This window comes from Pristiophorus japonicus, chromosome 5 (assembly GCF_044704955.1).
Source record: "Pristiophorus japonicus isolate sPriJap1 chromosome 5, sPriJap1.hap1, whole genome shotgun sequence".
Classification (NCBI taxonomy): Eukaryota; Metazoa; Chordata; class Chondrichthyes; family Pristiophoridae; genus Pristiophorus; species Pristiophorus japonicus.
This window is the reverse complement of record NC_091981.1, coordinates 65,243,308-65,267,671: the sequence shown is the minus strand read 5'-3', so window position 1 is coordinate 65,267,671 and position 24,364 is coordinate 65,243,308. Positions and strand designations below refer to the sequence as shown.

The following is a 24,364-nucleotide window of genomic DNA, read 5'->3' as shown; positions in this document are numbered from 1 at the left end:
CTTTGTCTTCTAGGACTGACCAGGCGCCTGACACAAATAAAGAAGGTACAGCATGACATAAACTCCTGTCTGCTACTAAATGTTGCTATATTGGATTTTTGACATGCGTTGTGTAACTAAACTTTTTTTATTTCAAGATTCAACAATCTGATATGTTTGAACTATTGTGTAGAATTAAAGTTCTTCCAATTTAAATGGACCAGCAACTGGCTGTTTCTGTCTTCTGATGCTTTTGATGGTGCTGCAATTCTCCCTCGATTAGTTCTCAAAGTGCCATGAGTACCAGCACTGCACGTCCACAGTATCCTAACACTTTTGTGTACTGTCTTTTCAGGCAGCCAGTCACGTTCTGACTTTATTTTTGAAGTATAAGCATTCAGAGATTATTTTGACTAGTGAATGCATAATAACGAGCTGTGGGATATGATTTATATCCCATGAGTAAACTGGGGTTAATTTGCCTGCATACTTGTTCCTTGTGAGTCACGTAGTGGGATAGAGGTCATTTGCTGTGGCTTATTATGTGGGCTGTTCATAATACACATTAGAACACAAGAAATAAGAGCAGGTGTAGGCCATTCGGCCCCTCGAGCCTGCTCCACCATTCAATAAGATCATGGCTGATCTTCTACCACAACTCTACTTTCCTGCACTATCCCCATATCGCTTGATTCCCTTAATATCCAAAAATCTATCGATCTCTGTCTTGAATATATTTAAGACTAAGCCTCCTCAGCCCTCTGGGGTAGAGAATTCCAAAGATTCACCACCCTCTTGAGTGAAGAAATCTCTCCCCATTTCAGTCCTAAATGGCCGATCCCTTATTCTGAGACTGCAACCCCTGGTTCCAGACTCCCCAGCCAGAGGAAACATCCTCCCTGCATTTAACCTGTCAAGCCCTGTAATAAACTCTAGAGAATATAGGCCTAGACTACTCAATCTCTCCTTGTAGGACAATCACTCCAGCCTCTCCACCTTCCTCTCCTTCCTAGAGCCCTCTTAAAATCCAACTTTTTGATCAAACTTTGGTCACCCGTAATATATCTTCCATTGTTGGCTGATCTCACCTCTGGGAAGCGGCTTGACATTTTCAACTAAATGCAAGTTGTTGTATACGTGAGATGAAAAGAAGAATTTCTTTGATTTGGGCCAATTATTTTGTGCCCCCTACTTGTGTAATCAAATCATTAATTTAATCATACAGTAGCCAAGGCAATTGTTTAACAAAGGAACCATTGTGGAGCTCCCAGTGTTATGGTAGTGTGGAACTAAGCAGTTCAGATCAGAAAGGTTCGATCCTCGGTCTGGCCTAGGTTAACTGTTCTCAGCCAGAATAGTGCATTACTACAATTGCCTTCTAGACTCCGTTCATGGATGGTCATTTGGCTAAGGTGATCAAAGGTGTCGATAGCTGTTGAACTCTATACTAGGAGGTGAGAACATTTTAGAAGTGGGGATAAAGGGATCTTTGCTGATCAATTGCAGCTGGTCCTAATGTTGCAGTACAGTGCCTGGATCAATATCTGGGGATTTGATGGGTGCCAATTCCCCGTGAACTATAGTAACAGTGCTGTTTCTGACCAGTTATCTGTAGAATCACCCAAGCAGGTTGGTTTTTGTAGGTGAGATTACTTTTAGCTGTGTTTGTGTACCTTGCATGTCTCCGTCGAGTATTTCGTGTTTATAATTTGTTTTGTTTCATTTAAGGTGAAGATGGTGATTCTGTCCAGCAAGTGGAGGAAGATAGTGGATTGGAGGAAGATGTTGAAGAGTGTGTAGATACCAGGTAACCCACATCAAAATGTAGCTCCGTTAAGTCAAAGCCAAGCCTATAATGTGAAGAAAATAGTTAATATTTTTGGATCTGATCTATCCAGTAATGCACTCGCAAATCTCTGGGACATGGCTCATGTTGAGTCAGGGTACACTGTTTTATTACGCTATGTCAGAGCCACCAATTTACGATGTGTGAATAAGTGTTAGAGGAAGTAAGTATGACACTTGCAGGAAGTGCACACATATGCAAGACTTATACTACATTACAATATCCCATGGTGTTGCTCACAGTGAATGAGAGGATTTGTAATAATGATTGAATGTAGCGCACCTTACTCTGAAGAGAAAGCCAGCCGATTCGGAAGACAATCATAAGCGATTTTAAAAAAAAAAGTACCATCAGTTTTGGCTGTATGATTAATGACCAGAGAGCTTTCTCAAAATAGAGAGAGGAAACTGGTGAGAATTTATTAACATCCAATTGAAGTTCAAGGGAGGAGCATTCTGAAGGTTTGAGGGAATTACTGAATACCTCCATTCAAAAATAAGTTCAATGGAAACAAAGTTTAATTTACCAGTAGGGCAGGGGGAGCTTTATCAGAAACAACGGGCCCAATTTTGGCCATGACTTGCTCCATTTTTTGGAGTAAGTTGGTTTTACTGGAATAAGTTTAAAAAAAACACAATTTTCCCCAATAAACTTGCTCCAGGGTAACTCAGTTAGGTATGATTTTTTTTTAGTTGAGTTTTTTTTTTCAAAAGGGGGCATTCCCAGCCACTTATGCCAGTTTTGGCCAGCTAAAACGTATTCCAAATCGAATTAGGTCAGCGTATGTGGCCAGCTCTGAAAAACATTGCGGGCAGTTACGAATTCGGTGCAGGTTAGTACATTTAAAGCACCACAGTTCCGAGCTTCACACTATTTATTCTGATCTATCTTTCTTGGGTCCAAAATGGATAATCTCACCCAGGGGAAACAACCTTTCAACATCTATTTAATCAACTTAGCTTATAGTTTTTTAACTCATTACTTGATCTAGTTTAAGTTATAGGTAGATTATATGAAATATTTAAATATGTAACATGGAGCACTACAAGTATTGAAGCCAAAAAACAGAACTTCCTTCCCGTCTCTGCACTAGGTTCCCACTTGCCAAATTCCCAACTTTTGCACTCCGCTTCTGACAACTCTGAGCGACCCTGAATGAATACCACAGGATATTCTCCACTCACCAGGCGAACATCGGGGCGTCCCTTCGGCCAGGGATAGGGGCTGCTCACATCCTGCAGGACATGCTGGGAGGGCGAGGAGCATGCGCGCAGACTCCACTGCGCATGCATACAGCTGCCGGTAGTGTTTTCTGCACTGGGCTGTTGCTCCGTCCCCCCCCATAGCACTATGTCCGCCACACTAGGACACGGGAGACTCGGCAGAGCGGGCAGGATGGGGCCACTTTTTTTCGGTGCCGTTTCCAGCTCACAAAGTCGGCACATTTAGGGTAAGTGTGCCGAAAAAAGGGATTGGAAAAATTGGGCCCAACAAGACTGACCGATACTAGTATTAAAACATGGGCATGGTAGAACGAGGGGAGGGGTGCTCAAAAATTATTTTTTCAAAGACAAAATACTAAATGTATAGAAAGAGAACAAGCATTTTTTTCACTGCTCTGGGCAGCATAAAGTGAGCAAGGTGCTGGAAGGGAATCTGTAAAGAGTAATTGAAACATAATTGTTTTTAAACATTATGTCATGGAGCAAGACATGTGCCTAAAATTAAAGCCCGGAGAAACATTTCAAAACTCACAGGAGATGCAGTTTAAAAGGAAAGTAAATTCGGTACTTGGAAAAGTACAAAACAAAGATGGTGCAGTCGAGTTTCAGAATAGCTCCACAGTGCTATCTGGAAGCCAGAGGCTGGAACTATGGGCCCAAGTTTTCCCCCCTGTAAAAACGAGGTGCGCCGACTTTCTGGACTAAAAAGGGCGCTGAAAAGTTACCTTCCAATTCTCCCAGCTCCTCAGGACGTCTTCGGCCTCGGCGTGGCGCAGCACTGAAAACAGTGCCGGGACCTCTGCACATGCGTGCTAGAGTGTGCACGCATGTGCAGTAGCTCCTCGCAGCCCAAATCTCTGCGCTGCTCTGCAGGCTGTGTGGGAGGAGCATGCCGCCCCTAGCTCTGGCCAAATGGGCTCCCTCATCAGCGGCCCGCTGCGTTCCCTAAGGTAGCACTTCTAGTTTTTTATTTATTGTTTATTGATTGATTGCTTATTACTTTGGTCTTGGTGCTTTAGGTGCAGGGTTCCTTCTATTTTTTTATTTGTTAATTAATTGCTTATTACTTTTTGTGCTTTGTTTCGTGCTTTGTAAGTCTTGGTGCTAGGTACAGGTCCTCAGCTTCCTTGTATTTTTTATTTGTTATTGAATGCTTATTTTTATGCTTTGTTTAGTGCTTAGTGCCGTAAATGTATTTATGCTTCTTTAATGTTGTGAAGGTTTTTAGTGCTTTGCAAGCTCCTCTCACTTCCCTTCCCCGCCCCCCCCCACCCCCCCCCCCCCCCCCCCAATATCTGGCTACCTGCGCTGATTTCTTAGCTCAACGCAAGGTTTTTCTGTGCGTCACGTGGCCACATACGCTGGTCTAAGTTAGTTAGGAGTAACTTTTAGCTGTCTAAACTTGCTTAAATGGTCAAAACAGGCATAAGTGGCTGGTAACGCTCCCTTTTGGAAAAAAAAACTGAACTTAAAAAAAAAACCTAACCTAACTCACTTACAGTGGAGCAAATTAAATGGGCAGAATTGCGATTTTTAAGGTACTCCAAAAAAAAAGGGAGCAACTCCTGGGGAAGCTTGGACCCTGTGGACTCAAAGCAATCTTTTTACTGGCAGGAATCCAGATGTATAAGCTCTTTCACAGCAGCACCTACAGGCATCCTATGTAATTGCAAATAACATAGGCAGTTTTATAATGGTATTTTTCATAGTGAGTGGGTTTCATTTGAACATGTGTCCCATGTACCAAATTTATTATAAGAGCATAAGAAATAGGATCAGGAGGAGGCCATTTGGCCCTTTAAGCCTGCTCCGCCATTTATGGTTGATCTTTTACCTCAACTCCACCTACCCGCACTATCCACATAGCCCTTGATTCCCTTAGTATCCAAATATCTTATCAATCTCTCTCTTGAATATACTCAATGACTGGATTCACAGGCCTCTTGGATAGAGAATTCCCAAAATTCACAACCTTTTGGGAGTGAAGCAATTTTTCCTCATTTCAGTCCTAAATGGCCGATCCCATATTCTGAGACTGTGACCAGAGAAACATCCTCCCGGCATCTACCTTGTCGGGTCCTCTATATTTCAATGAGATCACCTCATTCCTCTAAATTCTCGGAAATATAGGCTTGGTCTCCTCATAGGGCAATCCCCCATCCCAGGAATCAGTCTGGTGAACTCCCTCGAAGGCAAGTATATCCTTCCTTAAGTAACGAGACCAAGACAGTACTCCAGGTGTGGTCTCACCAAGGCCCTCTGTAATTGCAGTAAGATGTCTTTACTCATACTCCAATCATAAAAACATAGAAAATAGGGCAGGAACAGGCCATTCGGCCCTTCGAGCCTGCACCACCATTCAACATGATCATGGCTGATCATGCAACTTCAGTACCCCACTTCCGCCTTCTCTCCATGCCCCCAATGCGTTTGTAATAAAAGCTAACATACCATTTGCTTTCATAATTGCTTGCTGTACCTGCATGTTGACTTTGTGATTTGTGTACAAGGACACCCAGCTGCCTCTGAATACCAGACCCAATTTCTCGCCATTTAAAAAAATATACTGCTTTTCTATTTTTCCTACCAAAGTGGATAACTTCACATTTCTCCACACTTCCATCTGCCACGTTCTTGCCCACTTAAATTGTCTATATCCCTTTGCATCCTCCTCACAACTTGCTTTCCCACCTAGCTTTGTATTGTCAGCAAACCTGGATGCATTATACTCTGCCCCTCATCTAAGTCATTAATATAGATTGCAAATAGCTGAGGCCCATGTACTGATCCCTGCGGTATCCTACTAGTTACAGTCTTCCAGCTCAAAATTGACCCATTTATTCCTATTCTGGTTTCTGTCCGTTAACCAATCCTCAATCCATGCTAATATGTTATCCCCAATCCCATGAAACCTAAATTTGTATAATAACCTCTTGTGTGGCGCCTTATCGAATGCTTTTTGAAAATACAAATACAGTGTATCACTGGTTCCTCCTTATCTACCCTGCCAGTTACAACGAATAGCCCCTCTACATTTTTTGAGCCACGTGGTCACTTTAACTAGCTGCGAAGCACATTCAAACTTCCGTGCACGTGCAGTTTTTTGCATTGTGAAGCTGGCAAGTGGTCTGCGGTTATAATGTCAAAAAATAAATAGATTTGTCTGACATGATTTCCCTTTCATAAATCTGTGTTGACTCTGCCCAATCATATTATGATTTTCTAAGTGCTCTGTTACCACGTCCCTAATAATAGATTCTGGCATTTTCCCTAATTGGTCTATAGTTTCCCATTTTCTCTCCCGCTCCTTCCACATTTTCTACCTTCCAATCCGCGGGGACGTTCAAGAATCTAGGGAATTCTAGAAGATCAAAACCAATGCATCCACTATCACTAGCCACCATTTTTTAAACCCTAGGATTTAGACCATCAGGTCCAGGGGATTTGTCAGCTTTTAGTCCCATTAATTTCTCCAGTACTATTTCTTTACTAATACTAATTTCTTTTTAAGTTCCTCATTCTTACTAGACCATTGGTTCCTCACTATTTTTTGTGTCTTTAATTAAACTTTATGTATTGAATTAACTTAGCTTAGTTTTATTAACTAGTTATAAGATCCAGTTTAGCTTATGTAAATTAAATTAATTATTTACCTGTAATAAAAACCTCTAAGTATTGGAGGCAAAAAGCAGCATCTCCTTTCCCCTCCGCTTCGAATTCCCAGTCTTGAACACTCTTTGCACTCCGTTCAAGACCACTCTGCATATTGGAGTTCAGGACTGGAACATCAGGTCCTTCATTGAAACATCTGTGAAACATAGAAAATAGGTGCAGGAGTAGGCCATTTGGCCCTTCGAGCCTGCACCGCCATTCAATAAGATCATGGCTGAATATGCAACTTCAGTATCCCATTCCTGCTTTCTCGCCATACTCCTTGATCCCCCTAGTAGTAAGGACTACATCTAACTCCTTTTTGAATATATTTAGTGAATTGGCCTGAACAACTTTCTGTGGTAGAGAATTCCACTCTCTGGATGAAGAGGTTTCTCCTCATCTCGGTCCTAAATGGCTTACCCCTTATCCTTAGACTGTGACCCCTGGTTCTGGACTTCCCCAACATTGGGAACATTCTTCCTGCATCTAACCTGTCTAAACCTGTCAGAATTTTAAACGTTTCTATGAGATTCCCTCTCATTTTTCTGAGCTCCAGTAAATTCAAGCCCAGTTGATCTAGTCTTTCTTGATATGTCAGTCCCGCCATCCCGGTAATCAGTCTGGTGAACCTTCGCTGCACTCCCTCAATAGCAAGAATGTCCTTCCTCAAGTTAGGAGACCAAAACTGTACACAATACTCCAGGTGTGGCCTCACCAAGGCCCTGTACAACTGTAGTAACACTTCCCTGCCCCTGTACTCAAATCCCCTCGCTATGAAGGCCAACATGCCATTTGCCGCCTTAACTGCCTGCTGTACCTGCATGCCCACCTTCAATGACTGATGTACCATGACACCCAGGTCTCGTTGCACCTCCCCTTTTCCTAATCTGTCACCATTCAGATAATAGTCTGTCTCTCTGTTTTTGCCCCCAAAGTGGATAACCTCACATTTATCCACATTATACTTTATCTGCCATGCATTTGCCCACTCACCTAACCTATCCAAGTCACTATGCAGCCTCATAGCATCCTCCTCGCAGCTCACACTGCCACCCAACTTAGTGTCATCCGCAAATTTGGAAATACTATATTTAATCCCCTCGTCTAAATCATTAATGTACAGTGTAAACAGCTGGGGCCCCAGCACAGAACCTTGTGCGGTACCCCACTAGTCATTGCCTGCCATTCTGAAAAGTACCCATTTACTCCTACTCTTGCTTCCTGTCTGCCAACCAGTTCTCAATCCACGTCAGCACACTACCCCCAATCCCATGTGCTTTAACTTTGCACATTAATCTCTTGCGTGGGATCTTGTCGAAAGCCTTCTGAAAGTCCAAATACACCACATCAACTGGTTCTCCCTTGTCCACTCTACTGGAAACATCCTCAAAAAATTCCAGAAGATTTGTCAAGCATGATTTCCCTTTCACAAATCCATGCTGACTTGGACCTATCATGTCACCTCTTTCCAAATGCGCTGCTATGACATCCTTAATAATTAATTCCATCATTTTACCCACTACCGATGTCAGGCTGACCGATCTATAATTCCCTGTTTTCTCTCTCCCTCCTTTTTTAAAAAGTAGGGTTACATTGGCTACCCTCCACTCCATAGGAACTGATCCAGAGTCTATGGAATGTTGGAAAATGACTGTCAATGCATCCGCTATTTCCAAGGCCACCTCCTTAAGTACTCTGGGATGCAGACCATCAGGCCCTGGGGATTTATCGGCCTTCAATCCCATCAATTTCCCCAACACAATTTCCCGACTAATAAGGATTTCCCTCAGTTCTTCCTTCTTACTAGACCCTCTGACCTCTTTTATATCCGAAAGGTTATTTGTGTCCTCCTTGGTGAATATCGAACCAAAGTACTTGTTCAATTGGTCTGCCATTTCTTTGTTCCCAGTTATGACTTCCCCTGATTCTGACTGCAGGGAACCTATGTTTGTTTTTACTCACCTTTTTCTCTTTACATATCTATAGAAGCTTTTGCAGTCCATTTTAATGTTCCCTGCAAGCTTCCTCTCGTGCTCTATTTTCTCTGCCCTAATCAAACGCTTTGTCCTCCTCTGCTGAGTTCTAAATTTCTTCCAGTCCACTGGTTCGCTGCGATTTCTGGCCAATTTGTATGCCACTTCCTTGGCTGTAATATTATCCCTGATTTCCCTTGATAGCCATGGTTGAGCCACCTTCCCTTTTTTATTTTTACGTCAGACAGAGATGTGCAATTGTTGTAGTTCATCCATGCGGTCTCTAAATGTCTGTCATTGCCCATCCACTGTCAACCCCTTAAGTATCATTCACCAATCTATCCTAGCCAATTTACGCCTCATACCTTCAAAGTTACCCTTCTTTAAGTTCTGGACCCATGGTCTCTGAATTAACTGTTTCCTTCTCCATCCTAATGTAGAATTCCACCATATTATGGTCACTCTTCCCCAAGGGGCCTTGCACAACGAGATTGCTAATTGATCCCCTCTCATTACACAACACCCAGTCTAAGATGGCCTCCCCCCTAGTTGGTTCCTCGACATATTGGTCTAGAAAACCATCCCTTATGCACGCCAGGAAATCCTCCTCCACCGTATTGTTTCCAGTTTGGTTAGCCCAATCTATATGCATATTAAAGTCACCCATGATAACTGCTGCACCTTTATTGCATGCACCCCTAATTTCCTGTTTGATGCCCTCCCCAACATCACTACTACTGTTTGGAGGTCTGTACACAACTCCCACTAGCATTTTCTGCCCTTTGGTATTCCGTAGCTCCACCCATACCGATTCCACATCATCCAAGCTAATGTCCTTCCTTACAATTGCATTAATTTCCTCTTTAACCAGCAACGCCACCCCGCCTCCTTTTCCTTTCTGTCTATCTTTCCTAAATGTTGAATACCCTTGGATGTTGAGTTCCCAGCCTTGGTCACCCTGGAGCCATGTCTCCGTGATGCCAACCACATCATATCCGTTAACTGCTATCTGCACAGTTAATTCGTCCACCTTATTCCGAATACTACTCGTATTGAGGCACAGAGCCTTCAGGCTTGCCTTTTTAATACACTTTGACCCTTTAGAATTTTGCTGTAAAGTGGCCCTTTTTGTTTTTTGCCTTGGGTTTCTCTGCCCTCCACTTTTACTCATCTCCTTTGTGTCTTTTGCTTCTGTCTCCATTTTGTTTCCCTCTGTCTCCCTGCATTGGTTCCCATCCCCCTGCCATATTAGTTTAACTCCTCCCCAACAGCGCTAGCAAATACTCCCCCTAGGACATTGGTTCCGGTTCTGCCTAGGTGCAGACCGTCCGGTTTGTACTGGTGGAAGCAAGTCATCCTCGTTCGAGGGACTGCCTATGATGATGGGCATATATATAGTGTAAAAAGCTACCTCTAATATCTATTCAGATATCTGCTTATATTTTTGAAGAACTGCTCTTGATGGCTTCTGGCCTTTATAAAGTGACAGGCATGCATTTTAACTTGATAGCTACAATGGAGAACTATAGACCCAATCTGGCACAAGTCTGGTGTAGCTTGGAAAATGTACCACAGAATTTCAGTACAGTTGAGGCATGCTACATGATTTGTTGTGTTCTGACTGGCAGGTAACTAGTTAGTGAAAGTGACATTTATTGCCAAACCTTTGAGTCTGCAGTGAAACCTATAATCTATCAAAGTCCTTACTGGGAAGACATTAGTGGTACCTGTTTTCAGCATTTGAAAAATGCTGAGAGATCCAGCGTTCCAAGATTAGTAATATGAAATGGTTTTGCTTTTATATACTTGCTCTAGTCCTGGTGCTGATGGCAGTTACGAAATTGAAGGTGTTCATGGACCAGCAGGACATAGAAACATAGAAAATAGGTGCAGGAGTAGGCCATTCGGCCCTTCGAGCCTGCACCACCATTCAATAAGATCATGGATGATCATTCACCTTAGTACCCCTTACCTGCTTTCTCTCCATACCCCTTGATCCCTTTAGCCATAAGGGCCATATCTAACGCCCTTTTGAATATATCCAATGAACTGGCATCAACAACTCTCTGCGGAAGGTAATTCCACAGGTTAACAACTCTCTGAGTGAAGAAGTTTCTCCTCATCTCAGTCCTAAATGGCTTACCCCTTATCCTTAGACTGTGTCTCCTGGTTCTGGACTTCCCCAACATCGGGAACATTCTTCCTGCATCTAACCTGTCCAGTCCCATCAGAATTTTATGTGTTTCTATGAGATCCCCTCTCATCCTTCTAAACTCCAGTGAATAAAAGCCCAGTCGATCCAGTCTCCCCTCATATGTCAGTCCAACCATCCCAGGAATCAGTCTGGTGAACCTTCGCTGCATTCCCTCAATAGCAAGAACATCCTTCCTCAGATTAGGAGACCAAAACTGAACACAATATTCCAGGTGAGGTCTCACCAAGGCCCTGTACAACTGCAGTAAGACCTCCCTGCTCCTATACTCAAATCCCCTAGCTATAAAGGCCAACATACCATTTGCCTTCTTCACCGTCTGCTGCACCTGCATGCCAACTTTCAATGACTGATGAACCATGACAGCCAGGTCTCGTTGCACCTCCCCTTTTCCTAATCTGCCGCCATTCAGATAATCTGCCTTCGCGTTTATGCCCCCAAAGTGGATAACCTCACATTTATCCACATTATACTGCATCTGCCATGCATTTGCCCACTCACCTAACCTGTCCAAGTCACCCTGCAGCCTCTTAGTGTCTTCCTCACAGCTTACACCGCCACCCAGTTTAGTGTCATCTGCAAACTTGGAGATATTACACTCAATTCCTTCATCTAAATCATTAATGTATATTGTAAAGAGCTGAGGTTCCATGCACTGAGCCCTGCAACACCCCACAAATCACTGCCTGCCATTCTGAAAAGGACCCGTTTATCCCGACTCTCTGTTTCCTGTCTGCCAGCCAGTTCTCTATCCACGTCAGTACATTACCCCCAAACCTGTGTTTTAATTTTGCACACCAATCTCTTGTGTGGGACCTTGTTAAAAGCCTTTTGAAAGTCCAAATACACCACATCCACTGGTTCTCCCTTGTCCACTCTACTAGTTACATCCTCAAAAAATTCTAGAAGATTTGTCAAGCATGATTTCCCTTTCATAAATCCATGTTGACTTGGACCGATCCTGTCACTGCTTTCCAAATGCGCTGTTATTTCATCTTTAATAATTGATTCCAACATTTTCCCCATTAATGTCAGGCTAACTGGTCTATAGTTATCTGTTTTCTCTCTCCACTTTAAAAAAAAAAAAGTGGTGTTACATTAGCTACCCTCCAATCCATGGGAACTGATCCAGAGTCGATAGACTGTTGGAAAATTATCACCAATGCATCCACTATTTCTAGGGCCACTTCCTTAAGTACTCTGGGATGCAGACTACCAGGCCCCGGGGATTTATTGGCCTTCAATCCCATCAATTTCCCTAACACAATTTCCCGCCTAATAAGGATATCCTTCAGTTCCTCCTCCTCACTAGACCCTCTGTCCCCTCGTACTTCTGGAAGGTTATTTGTGTCTTCCTTCGTGAAGACAGAACCAAAGTATTTGTTCAACTGATCTGCTATTTCTTTGTTCCCCATTATAAATTCACCTGAATCTGACTGCAAGCGACCTATGTTTGTCTTCACTATTCTTTTTCTCTTCACATATCTATAGAAGCTTTTGCAGTCAGTTTTTATGTTCCTGACAAGCTTCCTCTCATACTCTATTTTCCCTCTCCTAATTAAACCCTTTGACCTCCTCTGCTGAGTTCTAAATTTCTCCCAGTCCTCCAGTTTGCTGCTTTTTCTGGCCAATTTATATGCCTCTTCCTTGGATTTAATACTATCCTTAATTTCCCTTGTTAGCCACGGTTGAGCCACCTTCCCCGTTTTATTTTTACTCCAGACAGGGATGTACAATTCTTGTTCATCCATGTGATCTTTAAATGTTTGCCATTGCCTATCCACAGTCAACCCTTTAAGTATCATTCGCCAGTCTATTCCAGCCAATTCTCGTCTCATACCATCGAAGTTACCTTTCCTCAAGTTCAGGACCCTACTTTCTGAATGAACTGTGTCACTATCCACCTTAATAAAGAATTCTACCATATTATGGTCACTCTTACCCAAGGGACACCATCAGGATAACTTAAATAACAAAGTGCTGAAAATACTCAGCAGGTCAGGCAACATCTGTGGGGAGAGAAACAGAGCTAACATTTCAGGTCGATGACCTTTCGTCCTAACTGGAAATGGTTAGAGATGTAACCGGTTTTAAGCAAGTGCTGGGACGGAGAGAGGGTAGGAAAGAACAAAAGGGAAGGTATGTGATAGGGTGGAAGGCAGGAGTGATTAAATGACAAAGTTTGATAGTACAAAGCAAAAGCAAAAAGTAATGGGACAAGTAAAGAAACAAAAGGTGAGTCTAGAAGAGGTGTAAATGGGAATGGCAGAATCAGCTTCCATGTGAAAAAATAGAGGCAGAGGTTATGGTCTTCCCACTCAGAACACCCTCCATCGTGTTGTGTGGCGCGACCACCGTGTGAGAGAACATCTCCGCAGGTCGGGGCTATAAAAAGAGCTGGAGCGCTGGACCCTGGGACATTGTGAGCTACCCCGACCTTGCGAGAACATCTCCGCAGGTCGGGGCTATAAAAAGAGCTGGAGCATGCCACTGCAGCTTCCAGCGAGATGACACAAATGTGTGACGGCTTCGAGGTGGACGACTGGGTGACGTCATCAGGACCCAGGTCGCCGTTTGGAGCGTGGGTAGAAGCATCGGCGGGGCCCTGGTACAGCAGAGGAGTGGAAAGGTCGTGGTGGACTTGCGACGACTGATCAGGGCGGAGGAGTGATGAGGGATCGTGGCTGAGATTCGGTGGGTGATCATGACGGAGGTTCGCCGAATGTTTGGTACGGAGGTGCAGCGAGTGTTTTTGTGGCGTAGGAGCGGTGAGGGATCGTGGCGGAGGTGCGGCGAATGTTTGTGGCGGAGGAGTGGCGCGAGATCGTGGCGGAAGTGCGGTGAATGAGGGTGCGGGGCCCAGAAGAGCCGAGGGCCCAGGGGCAGCACGGGCCAGCCCACACTGCGATATGTGTGCGCACTAGGTCCATGCAGCAGAGCAGGTCTCCAGTCATCCTGGTTAACCCTTGCCACTGGATAAAGGCTTAGCTCTATCAAGCCCGTGTGGTGGCTGATGTGCAACGGTCACCACACGTTAAAAAAAAATCTACGCACAGGCATCTTTCACCCCCTCAATTGGAGTTCAGGACTGGAGCATCAGGTACTTCATTGAAACACCTGTGAACTCATGTGGAAGCAAGTCATCTTCGTTCGAGGAACCGCCTATGATGATGATGAAATGGAATAGATTCAAAACTGGGCATCCATGAAGCTCTCTGGGTCATCATCAGCAGCAGAAATTGTATTCCACCACAACCTGTAACCGCATGGCCCGGCATATCCCTCACTCTACCATTTTCATGAAGCCAGGGTTCAATGAGGAGTGCAAAAGAGCATGCCAGAAGCACCAGGTGTGCCTAAAAATGAGGTGCCAACCTGGGGAAGTTGCAACACAGGACTACAAGCAGCATGCTATAGACAGAGCTAAGCAATCCCACAATCAATGGATCAGATCAAAGCTCTGCAGTCCAGTGGTGAATGGTGGTGGACAATTAAACAACTAACTAGAGGAGGAGGCTCCATGAACATCCCCATCTTCAATGTTGGTGGAGCCCAGCACGTGAGTGCAAAAGACAAGGCTGAAGCGTTTGCAACCATCTTCAGCCAGAAGTGCCGAGTGGATGATCCATATCAGCCTCCTCCTGAGGTCCCCACCATCACAGAAATCAGTCTTCAGCCAATTCGATTCACTCCACGTAATATCAAGAAATGGCTGAGCGCACTGGATACAGCGAAGGCTAAGGGCCCCGACAACGTCTCGGCTGTCACACTGAAGACTTGTGCTCCAGAGCTAGCCATGGCTCTAGCCAAGCTGTTCCAGTACAGCTACAACACTGGCATCTACCCAATAATGTGGAAAACTGCCCTGGTTTGTCATGTCCACAAAAAGCAGGACTAATCTAATCTGGCCAATTATCGCCCCATCAGTCTATTCTCAATCATCAGCAAAGCGATGGAAGGCGTCATTGACAGTGCTACCAAGCGACACTTACCAATAATCTGCTCACCGATCCTCAATTTGGGTTCCGCCAGGACCACGCAGCTCCAGACCTCATTACAGCCTTGGTCCAAACAGGGACAAAAATGCTTACTTCCAGAGATGAGATGAGTGTGACTGTTCTTGACATCAAGGCAGCATTCATCAAGGCAGCACCAAGGGTGGCATCAGGCAGCCCAAGTAAAATTGATGTCAATGAGAATTGGGGAAAATTATTCACTGGCTTGAGTCATACCTAGCACAAAGGACGATGATTATGGTGGTTGGAGGTCAATCATCTCAGCCCCAGAACATTGCTGCAGGGGTTCCTCAGGGCAGTGTCCTTGACACAACCATCGTCTGGTGCTTCATCAATGACCTTCCCTATAGTAAATGAAGCCATCTGTGCCCGCATGCAGCAAGACGGGGACAATATTCAGGCTTGGGCTAATAAGTGACGAGTAACATTCGCGCCAGGCAATGACTACCTCCAACAACCGAGAGTTTAATCCCCATGACATTCAACGACATTGCCATCACCGAATCTCCCACCATCAACATTTTAGGGGCCACCATTGACCAGAAACTTAACTGGGCCAGCCACACACATACTGTGGCAACAAGCGCGGGTCAGAGGCTGGGTATTCTGCAGTGAGTGTCTCACCTCCTAACGCCCCAAAACCTTTCTACCATCTACAAAGCACAAGTCAGAATTCTGATGCAATACTCTCCACTTGCTGGATAAGTACAGCTCCAACAACACTCAAGAAACTTGACACCATCCAGGACAAAGCAGCCTGCTTGATTGGCACCCCATTCACCACCTTAAACATTCACTCCCTCCATCACTGGCATACCGTGTATGCAATGTGTACCATCTACAAGATGTACTGCAACAACTCACCAAGGCTTTTTTGACAGCACCTCCCAAACCCACGACCTCTACACCTAGAAGGACAAGGGAAGCAGGCGCATGGTGGTGATACACCACCATTTGCAAGTTCTCCCTCCCCCCCCCATCCTGACTTGGAAATGTATTGCCATTCCTTCATCGTCACTGGATCAAAATCTTGGAACTCCCTCCTCAAAAACACTGTCCTTCACCACACGGACTGCAACGGTTCAAGGCAGCTGTTCACCACAATCTTCTCGAGGGCAATTGTGGATGGGCGATAAATGCTGGACTTGCCAGTGACATCCACATCGAGGAACTAATAAAATTAAATTGTTGAACTCGATGTTGAGTCCAGAAGGCTGTAAAGTACCTCATCGAAAGATGAGTTGCTGTTCTTCAAGCTTACATAGAAACATAGAAACATAGAAAATAGGTGCAGGAGCAGGCCATTCAGCCCTTCTAGCCTGCACCGCCATTCAATGAGTTCATGGCTGAACATGAAACTTCAATACCCCCTTCCTGCTTTCTCGCCATAACCTTTGATTCCCCGAGTAGTAAGGACGTCATCTAACTCCCTTTTGAATATATTTAGTGAATTGGCCTCAACTACTTTCTGTGGTAGAGAATTCCACAGGTTCACCACTCTCTGGGTGAAGAAGTTTCTCCTCATCTCGGTCCTAAATGGCTTACCCCTTATCCTCAGACTGTGACCCCTGGTTCTGGACTTCCCCAACATTGGGAACATTCTTTCTGCATCTAACCTGTCTAAACCCGTCAGAATTTTAAACGTTTCTATGAGGTCCCCTCTCATTCTTCTGAACTCCAGTGAATACAAGCCCAGTTGATCCAATCTTTCTTGATAGGTCAGTCCCGCCATCCCGGGAATCAGTCTGGTGAACCTTCGCTGCACTCCCTCAATAGCAAGAATGTCCTTCCTCAAGTTAGGAGACCAAAACTGTACACAATACTCCAGGTGTGGCCTCACCAAGGCCCTGTACAACTGTAGCAACACCTCCCTGCCCCTGTATTCAAATCCCCTCGCTATGAAGGCCAACATGCCATTTGCTTTCTTAACCGCCTGCTGCACCTGCATGCTAACCTTCAATGACTGATGTACCATGACACCCAGGTCTCGTTGCACCTTCCCTTTTCCTAATCTGTCACCATTCAGATAATAGTCTGTCTCTCTGTTTTTACCACCAAAGTGGATAACCTCACATTTATCCACATTATACTTCATCTGCCATGCATTTGCCCACTCACCTAACCTATCCAAGTCACTCTGCAGCCTAATAGCATCCTCCTCGCAGCTCACACTGCCACCCAACTTAGTATCATCCGCAAATTTGGAGATACTGCATTTAATCCCCTCGTCTAAATCATTAATGTACAATGTAAACAGCTGGGGCCCCAGCACAGAACCTTGCGGCACTCCACTAGTCACTGCCTGCCATTCTGAAAAGTACCCGTTTACTCCTACTCTTTGCTTCCTGTCTGACAACCAGTTCTCAATCCACGTCAGCACACTACCCCCAATCCCATGTGCTTTAACTTTGCACATTAATCTCTTGTGTGGGACCTTGTCGAAAGCCTTCTGAAAGTCCAAATATACTACATCAACTGGTTCTCCTTTGTCCACTTTACTGGAAACATCCTCAAAAAATTCCAGAAGATTTGTCAAGCATGATTTCCCTTTCACAAATCCATGCTGACTTGGATCTATCATGTCACCATTTTCCAGATGCACTGCTATGACATCCTTAATAATTGATTCCATCATTTTACCCACTACTGAGGTCAGGCTGACCGGTCTATAATTCCCTGTTTTCTCTCTCCCTCCTTTTTTAAAAAGTGGGGTTACATTGGCTACCCTCCACTCCATAGGAACTGATCCAGAGTCAATGGAATGTTGGAAAATGACTGTCAATGCATCCGCTATTTCCAAGGCCACCTCCTTAAGTACTCTAGGATGCAGTCCATCAGGCCCTGGGGATTTATCGGCCTTCAATCCCATCAATTTCCCCAACACAATTTCCCGACTAATAAAGATTTTCCTCAGTTCCCCCTCCTTACCAGACCCTCTGACCCCTTTTATATCCGGAAGGTTGTTTGTATCCTCCTTAGTGAATACCGAACCAAAGTACTTGTTCAATTGGTCTGCCATTTCTTTGTTCCCCGTTATGACTTCCCCTGATTCTGACTGCAGGGGACCTACGTTTGTCTTCACCAACCTTTTTCTCTTTACATACCTATCTCGGCCTCTTACATTGAGCTTTGTTGGAACATGTAAGAGGCCGAGGACAGAGTGGGAGAGGAATGATGAATTAAATTGATAGTCAATTGGAAGCTCAGGGTCACGCTTACTGACTGAACGGAGGTGTTCCGCAAAGCGGTCACCCAATAACTGCATTTGGTCTCCCCAATAACTGCATCATGAGCAGTGAATACGATATACTAAATTTCAAGATGTACAAGTAAATCGCTGTTTCATCTGGAAGGAGTTTTGGGGGCCCTGGACAGTGGGAAGGAAGGAGGTAAAAGGACAGGTGTTGAATCTACTGTGCTTGCATGGGAAGGTACTGTGGGAAGGGGAGGGGGTGTTGGAGATGTTTGAGGAGTGAACCAGGGTGTCGCGGAGGGAGCAGTCCCTGCAGAATGCTGAAAGGGGAGTGGAAGGGAAGATGTGTTTGGAATCACGCTGGAAGTGTCAGAAATGGCGGAGGATGATCCGTTGAATGTGTAGACAGGTGAGGGCAATGGAAACCCTATCATTCTGGAAGGGAGGGGAAGAGGTGAGAGCAGAATTGCGGGAAATGGAACGTCATATTTCCAGTTCTGACGAAAGGTCATCGACCTGAAACGTTAACTCTTTCTCTCCCCACAGATGTTGTCTGACCTAAGTATTTCCAGCATTTTCTGTTATTATTTCAGACTTTCACATCTGCAATATTTTGCTCTTGCACCATGTAAACTTGTCACTTTAATAACTTTAAAAAAAAATTAAGTGAAAATCTTTTAATGAAGGGTTGCTCTGTATTTTTCACCTCGTTAACACACTGTTATTTTCTTACAGATGGAAGGAGAGTTACATGGCCATTCGATTAAAGGATCAAGGGCAAACAAACCAGCAGATAGAAAATGCCAGAGATTTCATTAATACTCGACTCTATGGCCCAGGCAGCAGTAGAGGCAGTGGTAATTTTATCTTTGTATTCAATTCCAGGATACCCTTTTTTCGTTCTTCTCTCGTCTCTCTTCACTATACTTCTGGTGTTTTTTTTTTAAACTACAGTCAATGAATACTTCTCACTTGCAAACAAGAAAGCTAAAAATAAAAAAGCCGCGATGCAGTTTGTCAACAAATCATGGGGTAAGTAGATTTTGACTTAACATTAATTATCGTTGGAAAAGGAATTACCAAAACTAGAACATGTAGTTACTTGCCTTTGTTAATATCAATTCTTGTAGTAAAAATGAATTCTTAGCAACTGTAAATGAAGACCTCTCTAAATATATTAATATTGTCAGATTTGTATTGTATTGTGCATAGTTGGCATGTATGATTTAGTGTGCTTTGCCTAGTTCTGCACTTTGAAATCTTGGCCTAGATTTTATTCCCAGCGGCGAAGGAATCTTGCTGACAGCTACAGACATTTTGCTAATTTTAAAAAATTATTTAATTCAAAAAAATCTCCAATACTAGTTTTCTTCTGAGGGAATGAGAAGCCATACTTGTAAAATTAATTTTCATGGCCCGAGAGTTTGTTCAGCACCAACCCTTTTTCAGCTGTTTTCAGTGCGGAACTAGTGGGCAAGTTCACACCATTGCAATCATTTCAAAGCCAAGACTATCGGCAAGGACTGCAACAGCGCACCCTGTGAGGTTATCCACTTTTGCTTTTCTATTGTTTCTGCCAATTATAATTTAAATGGAGAAAAATTGCAAAGTGCTGCAGGACAAAGAGACCTGGGGGTCATTGTGCATGAAACACAAAAAGTTAGTATGCAGGTACAGCAAGTGATCAGGAAGACAAATGGAATGTTGGCCTTTATTGCAAGGGGGATGGAGTATAAAGCAGGGAAGTCCTGCTACAACTATACAGGGTATTGTTGAGGCCACACCTAGGGCACAAGTTTCCACATGATTTGCGCCTGATTTTTAGGAGCAACTGGTGGAGAACGGACTATCTTAGAAATCGCAATTCTCTACATTTTTTTTTCTGCCGTTCTAGTGAGGTAGAACAGTTCTACTTTGGAACAGAATTTTTTCTTCAAAAGGGGGCGTGTCCGGCCACTGACGCCTGATTTCAAAGTTTCCACAGTGAAAACGTACTCCAAACTAAAGTAGAATGGAGCAAGTGAAGATTTTTGTAGAACTGAAAAAACCTGTTCTACACATTAAAAAATCAGGCGCAGGTTACAAATTAGGCGTCCAGAACAAGGTGGAGGGGGGGGAGGGAAGTCATTAAATTCTACAATCTTTATTTATACTTCTACAAATATTATACAAATAAATCCAACCCGAATAAACATTTATAAGCAAAGAAAAGATTAAATAAACCATCTTCCTACCTGTGTGAAAGTGCTTCAGCCATCGTTCGTTCCCGTGGGGGGTGGGGAAGGAAACTGCCGTTTGTTGCCGTGGAGGGGAGGGAGGGGAAGGAGACAGTGAGAAGGGTAGCCTCAGTGCTGATGGCAATGTGCTTTTATTAAAAAATGTTCAAAATTTAAACGGCTACAAAGAACTACAAAAATGGCCGAGTGCCAATGTTTTTTTCACACTGAGCATGCGCGAATGCTCCAACGCGCACGCGCAGCGTTGCCGGCAAGAAAAAAACTAATTTAAATAGTACCCGCCCCCTCCCACTTACAAAATCGGCGCGAGTGTAGGCCCCGCCCCCCCTGGGCGCTGCGCCAAACAGACAAGGAGCTGCAAAGCGCTCGAGAATAGCGCGTTTTTTTTCTGGCGCCGTTTTAGGCGCGAAAAACGGGCGCCCAGCTCGGAGGGGCGCCCATTTTTTATCCTGTGGAAACTTGGGCCCCTAGAGTGCAATCACCTCGCGATCAGTGCCGAAAGTCAGGAGATAATTTTTCGGCGATGATCCAGCCTGAATTTCCACTTTTTTGTCAAAATGGGTGATGAGAGGCTGTTTTGGGCGATGTGAAGTGGAAAGTCTAGCCTCTCATTTTCTTATTAGGTGCGGGGTATCTCTGACAGCAACTTCTGGATTTCCACATTTAACTGAACATGTACGTACTCCAGAAGTTGCTGTCAAGATTTCCTCCATTTGTAACAGTGAGCGCTGATAGCCTCACCCATTATTCTCATTGCAAATTCTGGGCTCTTGTGTTCTTGCATAGTTTTTATATTTTCATATTGTTGATATGTGAACCATTTCTTTTAGGTGCACAACGAAAACAAAAGGCTGGAAAGTTTCGAAAGTTATGGATTCAGAAACATAGTGCAATTGGAAGATGAGAGAATGGAGCGACTGAGAAAACGGAAGTCTACATGGGGCTCTTAAATAGAAGATGAAATGGGTTTTTTTTTGTGCTGGAAATGAACTCTGCATTAATGACCTCAGTTCACCATTGCTGACCTTCAAGAGGAAGCTCTGCCATTTGTGCTGTAATAGTGTGCAGTTAGTAGTCCATTGGTTTGCATGGTGATGTCTGTGGTTCTTACACTCAGGACAGCTGTCCAGATTTGTTTCTGTACAAAGGACGAAGGTGACTTGAAACTGTTCTAATATTATATACAATTTGTTATCTCAATAAAATATCTAATTGAGATGACTTTACATGCTCTATACTAGCCCTGTTTTTTTTGTCGACAGTTAATTTGAAGAAAATATTGAAAGCATAAACACTTTGAACCCAAGTTAAAAATCAATGGGTTGTTGCAGGAAGTCTATGCAAATACAGTGCAACAATAAACTTTTTTTTAACCACCTGATTCTTTATAACTTATATTTCATTTTTTAGTGAACAGAATTTATGAAAATCCATGGGCTAATATCAGGGCCACATTTTTGACATAAATAAATACACTCGGTTATGTTCTTGGCATTGGATTCCAGGATATAATGTGTGTTTTGGAACTTGTATTCTGTCACTAGTTTATGGTGGCTAATTGGTCAAATTCTACTTTTATTGCATATCATTTCCTAGGCTTATTCCTGTTTTGGGAATCTCGTGCTGTCCATTTCTGTGAATTGGATATGACATCCTATTCTTGTAGGGTACAGTAGTGTAGTGGTTATGTTACTACTAATGAACTACTAATCCAGAGAACTGAGTTCAAATCCCACCATGACAGTTTGAGAATTTGAATTCCGTTTTTTCTGAACAAAAAGAATGACCATGAAGCTGTCAGATTGTTGTAAGGATGATAGAAGACACTAAAAACATCCCAATATTATCAAGGGGCTATAGGGAGGGGGGAACTTGAAACATCACTATCACTAAAGAAAAAGTACTCGATGAAATAATGGGACTAAAGGTGGATAAGTCCCCTGGACCTGCTGGCCTGCATCCTCGGATCTTAAAAGAAATGGCTGCAGAGATAGTGGATGCAATCTACCAAAATTCCCTGGATTCTGGAGGGATCCAGTGGATTGGAAAACCGCAAATGTAATGCCACTATTTTAAAAAAAGGAGCAGACAGAAAGCAGGAACCTATAGCCCAACATCTATTGTTGGGAAAATGCTGGAGTCCATTATTAAGGAAGCAGTAACAGGACATTTGGAAAAGCATAATACAATCAAGTGGAGTCAGCATGGTTTTATGAAAGGAAAATTATGTTTGAAAAATTTGCTGGAGTTCTTTGAGGTTCACCAGACTGATTCCTGAGATGACAGGACTAACCTATGAAGAAAGACTGGATCGAATAGGCTTATATTCACTGGAATTTAGAAGAATGAGAGGGGACCTCATAGAAACATAGAAAATTCTGACGGGATTGGACAGGTTAGATGCAGGAAGAATGTTCCCAATGTTGGGCAAGTCCAGAACCAGGGGTCACAGTCTAAGGATAAGGGGTAAGCCATTTAGGACCGAGATGAGGAGAAACTTCTTCACTCAGTGAATGGTGAACCTATGACATTCTCTACCATAGAAAGTTGAGGCCAGTTCGTTAGATATATTCAAAAGGGAGTTAGATGTGGCCCTTACACCTAAAGGGATCAAGGGGTATGGAGAGACAACGGGAATGGGGTACTGAAGTTGCATGATCAGCTATGATCATATTGAATGGTGGTGCAGGCTCGAAGGGCCAAATGGCCTACTGCACCTATTTTCTATGTTAATGAGCAGGGTGGATAAGAGGGAACCAGTGGATGTGGTGCATTTGGATTTCCAGAAGGCATTTGATATGGTGCCAGATAAACTGAGACGAGTTCATTATTCAGCTGGGCTGAAGATGGAAGGAAAAGCAATGTGTGAGGAGGACACAAAAAATCTGCAAAAGGACATAGACTCAGTGAGTGGGCAAAAATTTGGTGGAGTATAGTATCAAAGTGTGAGGTCATGCACTTTGGCAGAAAAAAAAAATCAAAGAGCAAGTTATTATTTAAATGGTGAAAGTTTGCAAAGTACTGCAGTACAGCAGGACCTGGGGGTACTTGTGCATGAAACACAAAAGGATAGTATGCAAGTACAGCAAGTGATCAGGAAGGCCAATGGTATCTTGCCCTTTATTGCAAAGGGGATGGAGTATAAAAGCAGGGAAGTCTTGCTACAGTTGTACAGGGTATTGGTGAGGCCACACCTGAAATACTGCGTGCAGTTTTTGTTTCCATATTTGGAAGCAGTTCAGAGAAGGTTCACTAGGTTGATTCCGGGGATGAGGGGGTTGACTTATGAGGAAAGGTCGAGTAGGTTGGGCCTCTACTCATTGGAATTCAGAAGAATGAGAGGTGATCTTATCGAAACATATATTATGAGGGGGCTTGACAAGGTGGAGGCAGAGAGGATGTTTCTACTGATGGGGGAGACTAGAACTAGAGGACATGATCTTAGAATAAGGGACTGCCCATTTAAAACCTGAGAAATTTCTTCTGAGGATTGTAAATCTGTGGAATTTGCTGCCTCAGAGAGCTGTGAAAGCTGGGACATTGAATAAATTTAAGACAGAAATAGAGTTTCTTAAACGATAAGGAGTTATGGGGAGCGAGCGGGGAAGTAAGTGGAGCTGAGTCTATGATCGGATCAGCCATGATCTTATTGAATGGCAGAGCAGGCTTGAGGGGCCGTATGGCCTACTCCTGTTATGTTCTTATGGATTCCAGTCTGGTTAGGATTGTCTGCATGTGTTGATTTGTCACTCTGTTGTATTGAGAGGAAAATAATTCTGACCAGTTGATGGGTGTAATTCTGTTAGCTTGAAATTTCAATGGCGGGAGGCTGAGCTACTTGTAGGTCACTGTCACTTTACCCACTTTATTGATGTCATTAAGCTTTCCAAGACTAGTGTCAGATCAAATTTAAATCATTGGCTTAGCAAGCACCCTTTTGAACAGGAATGTAGCTGAGCTACACAGAGCATTTCACCAAGAGATCGGTTATTCGTAAATGTTTTAAAAAAAAACTAAAATAGGCCTTTAAT

At 43.7% G+C, this 24,364-nt stretch overlaps 1 protein-coding gene across 1 annotated transcript in view; it reads left to right on the top strand.

Moving 5' to 3' along the window:
- Window positions 1-21,711, top strand: part of nol7 (nucleolar protein 7) — a 37,164-nt gene extending 15,453 nt beyond the window's left edge. The window contains exons 4-8 of the mRNA XM_070880175.1: window positions 14-45; window positions 1,708-1,786; window positions 18,832-18,953; window positions 19,051-19,128; window positions 21,164-21,711. Coding sequence (XP_070736276.1) covers window positions 14-45; window positions 1,708-1,786; window positions 18,832-18,953; window positions 19,051-19,128; window positions 21,164-21,237 — 385 coding nt within the window. The 3' untranslated portion in view covers window positions 21,238-21,711. The remainder of the gene's footprint in view (window positions 1-13; window positions 46-1,707; window positions 1,787-18,831; window positions 18,954-19,050; window positions 19,129-21,163) is intronic.
- Window positions 21,712-24,364: the final 2,653 nt, after the last annotated feature.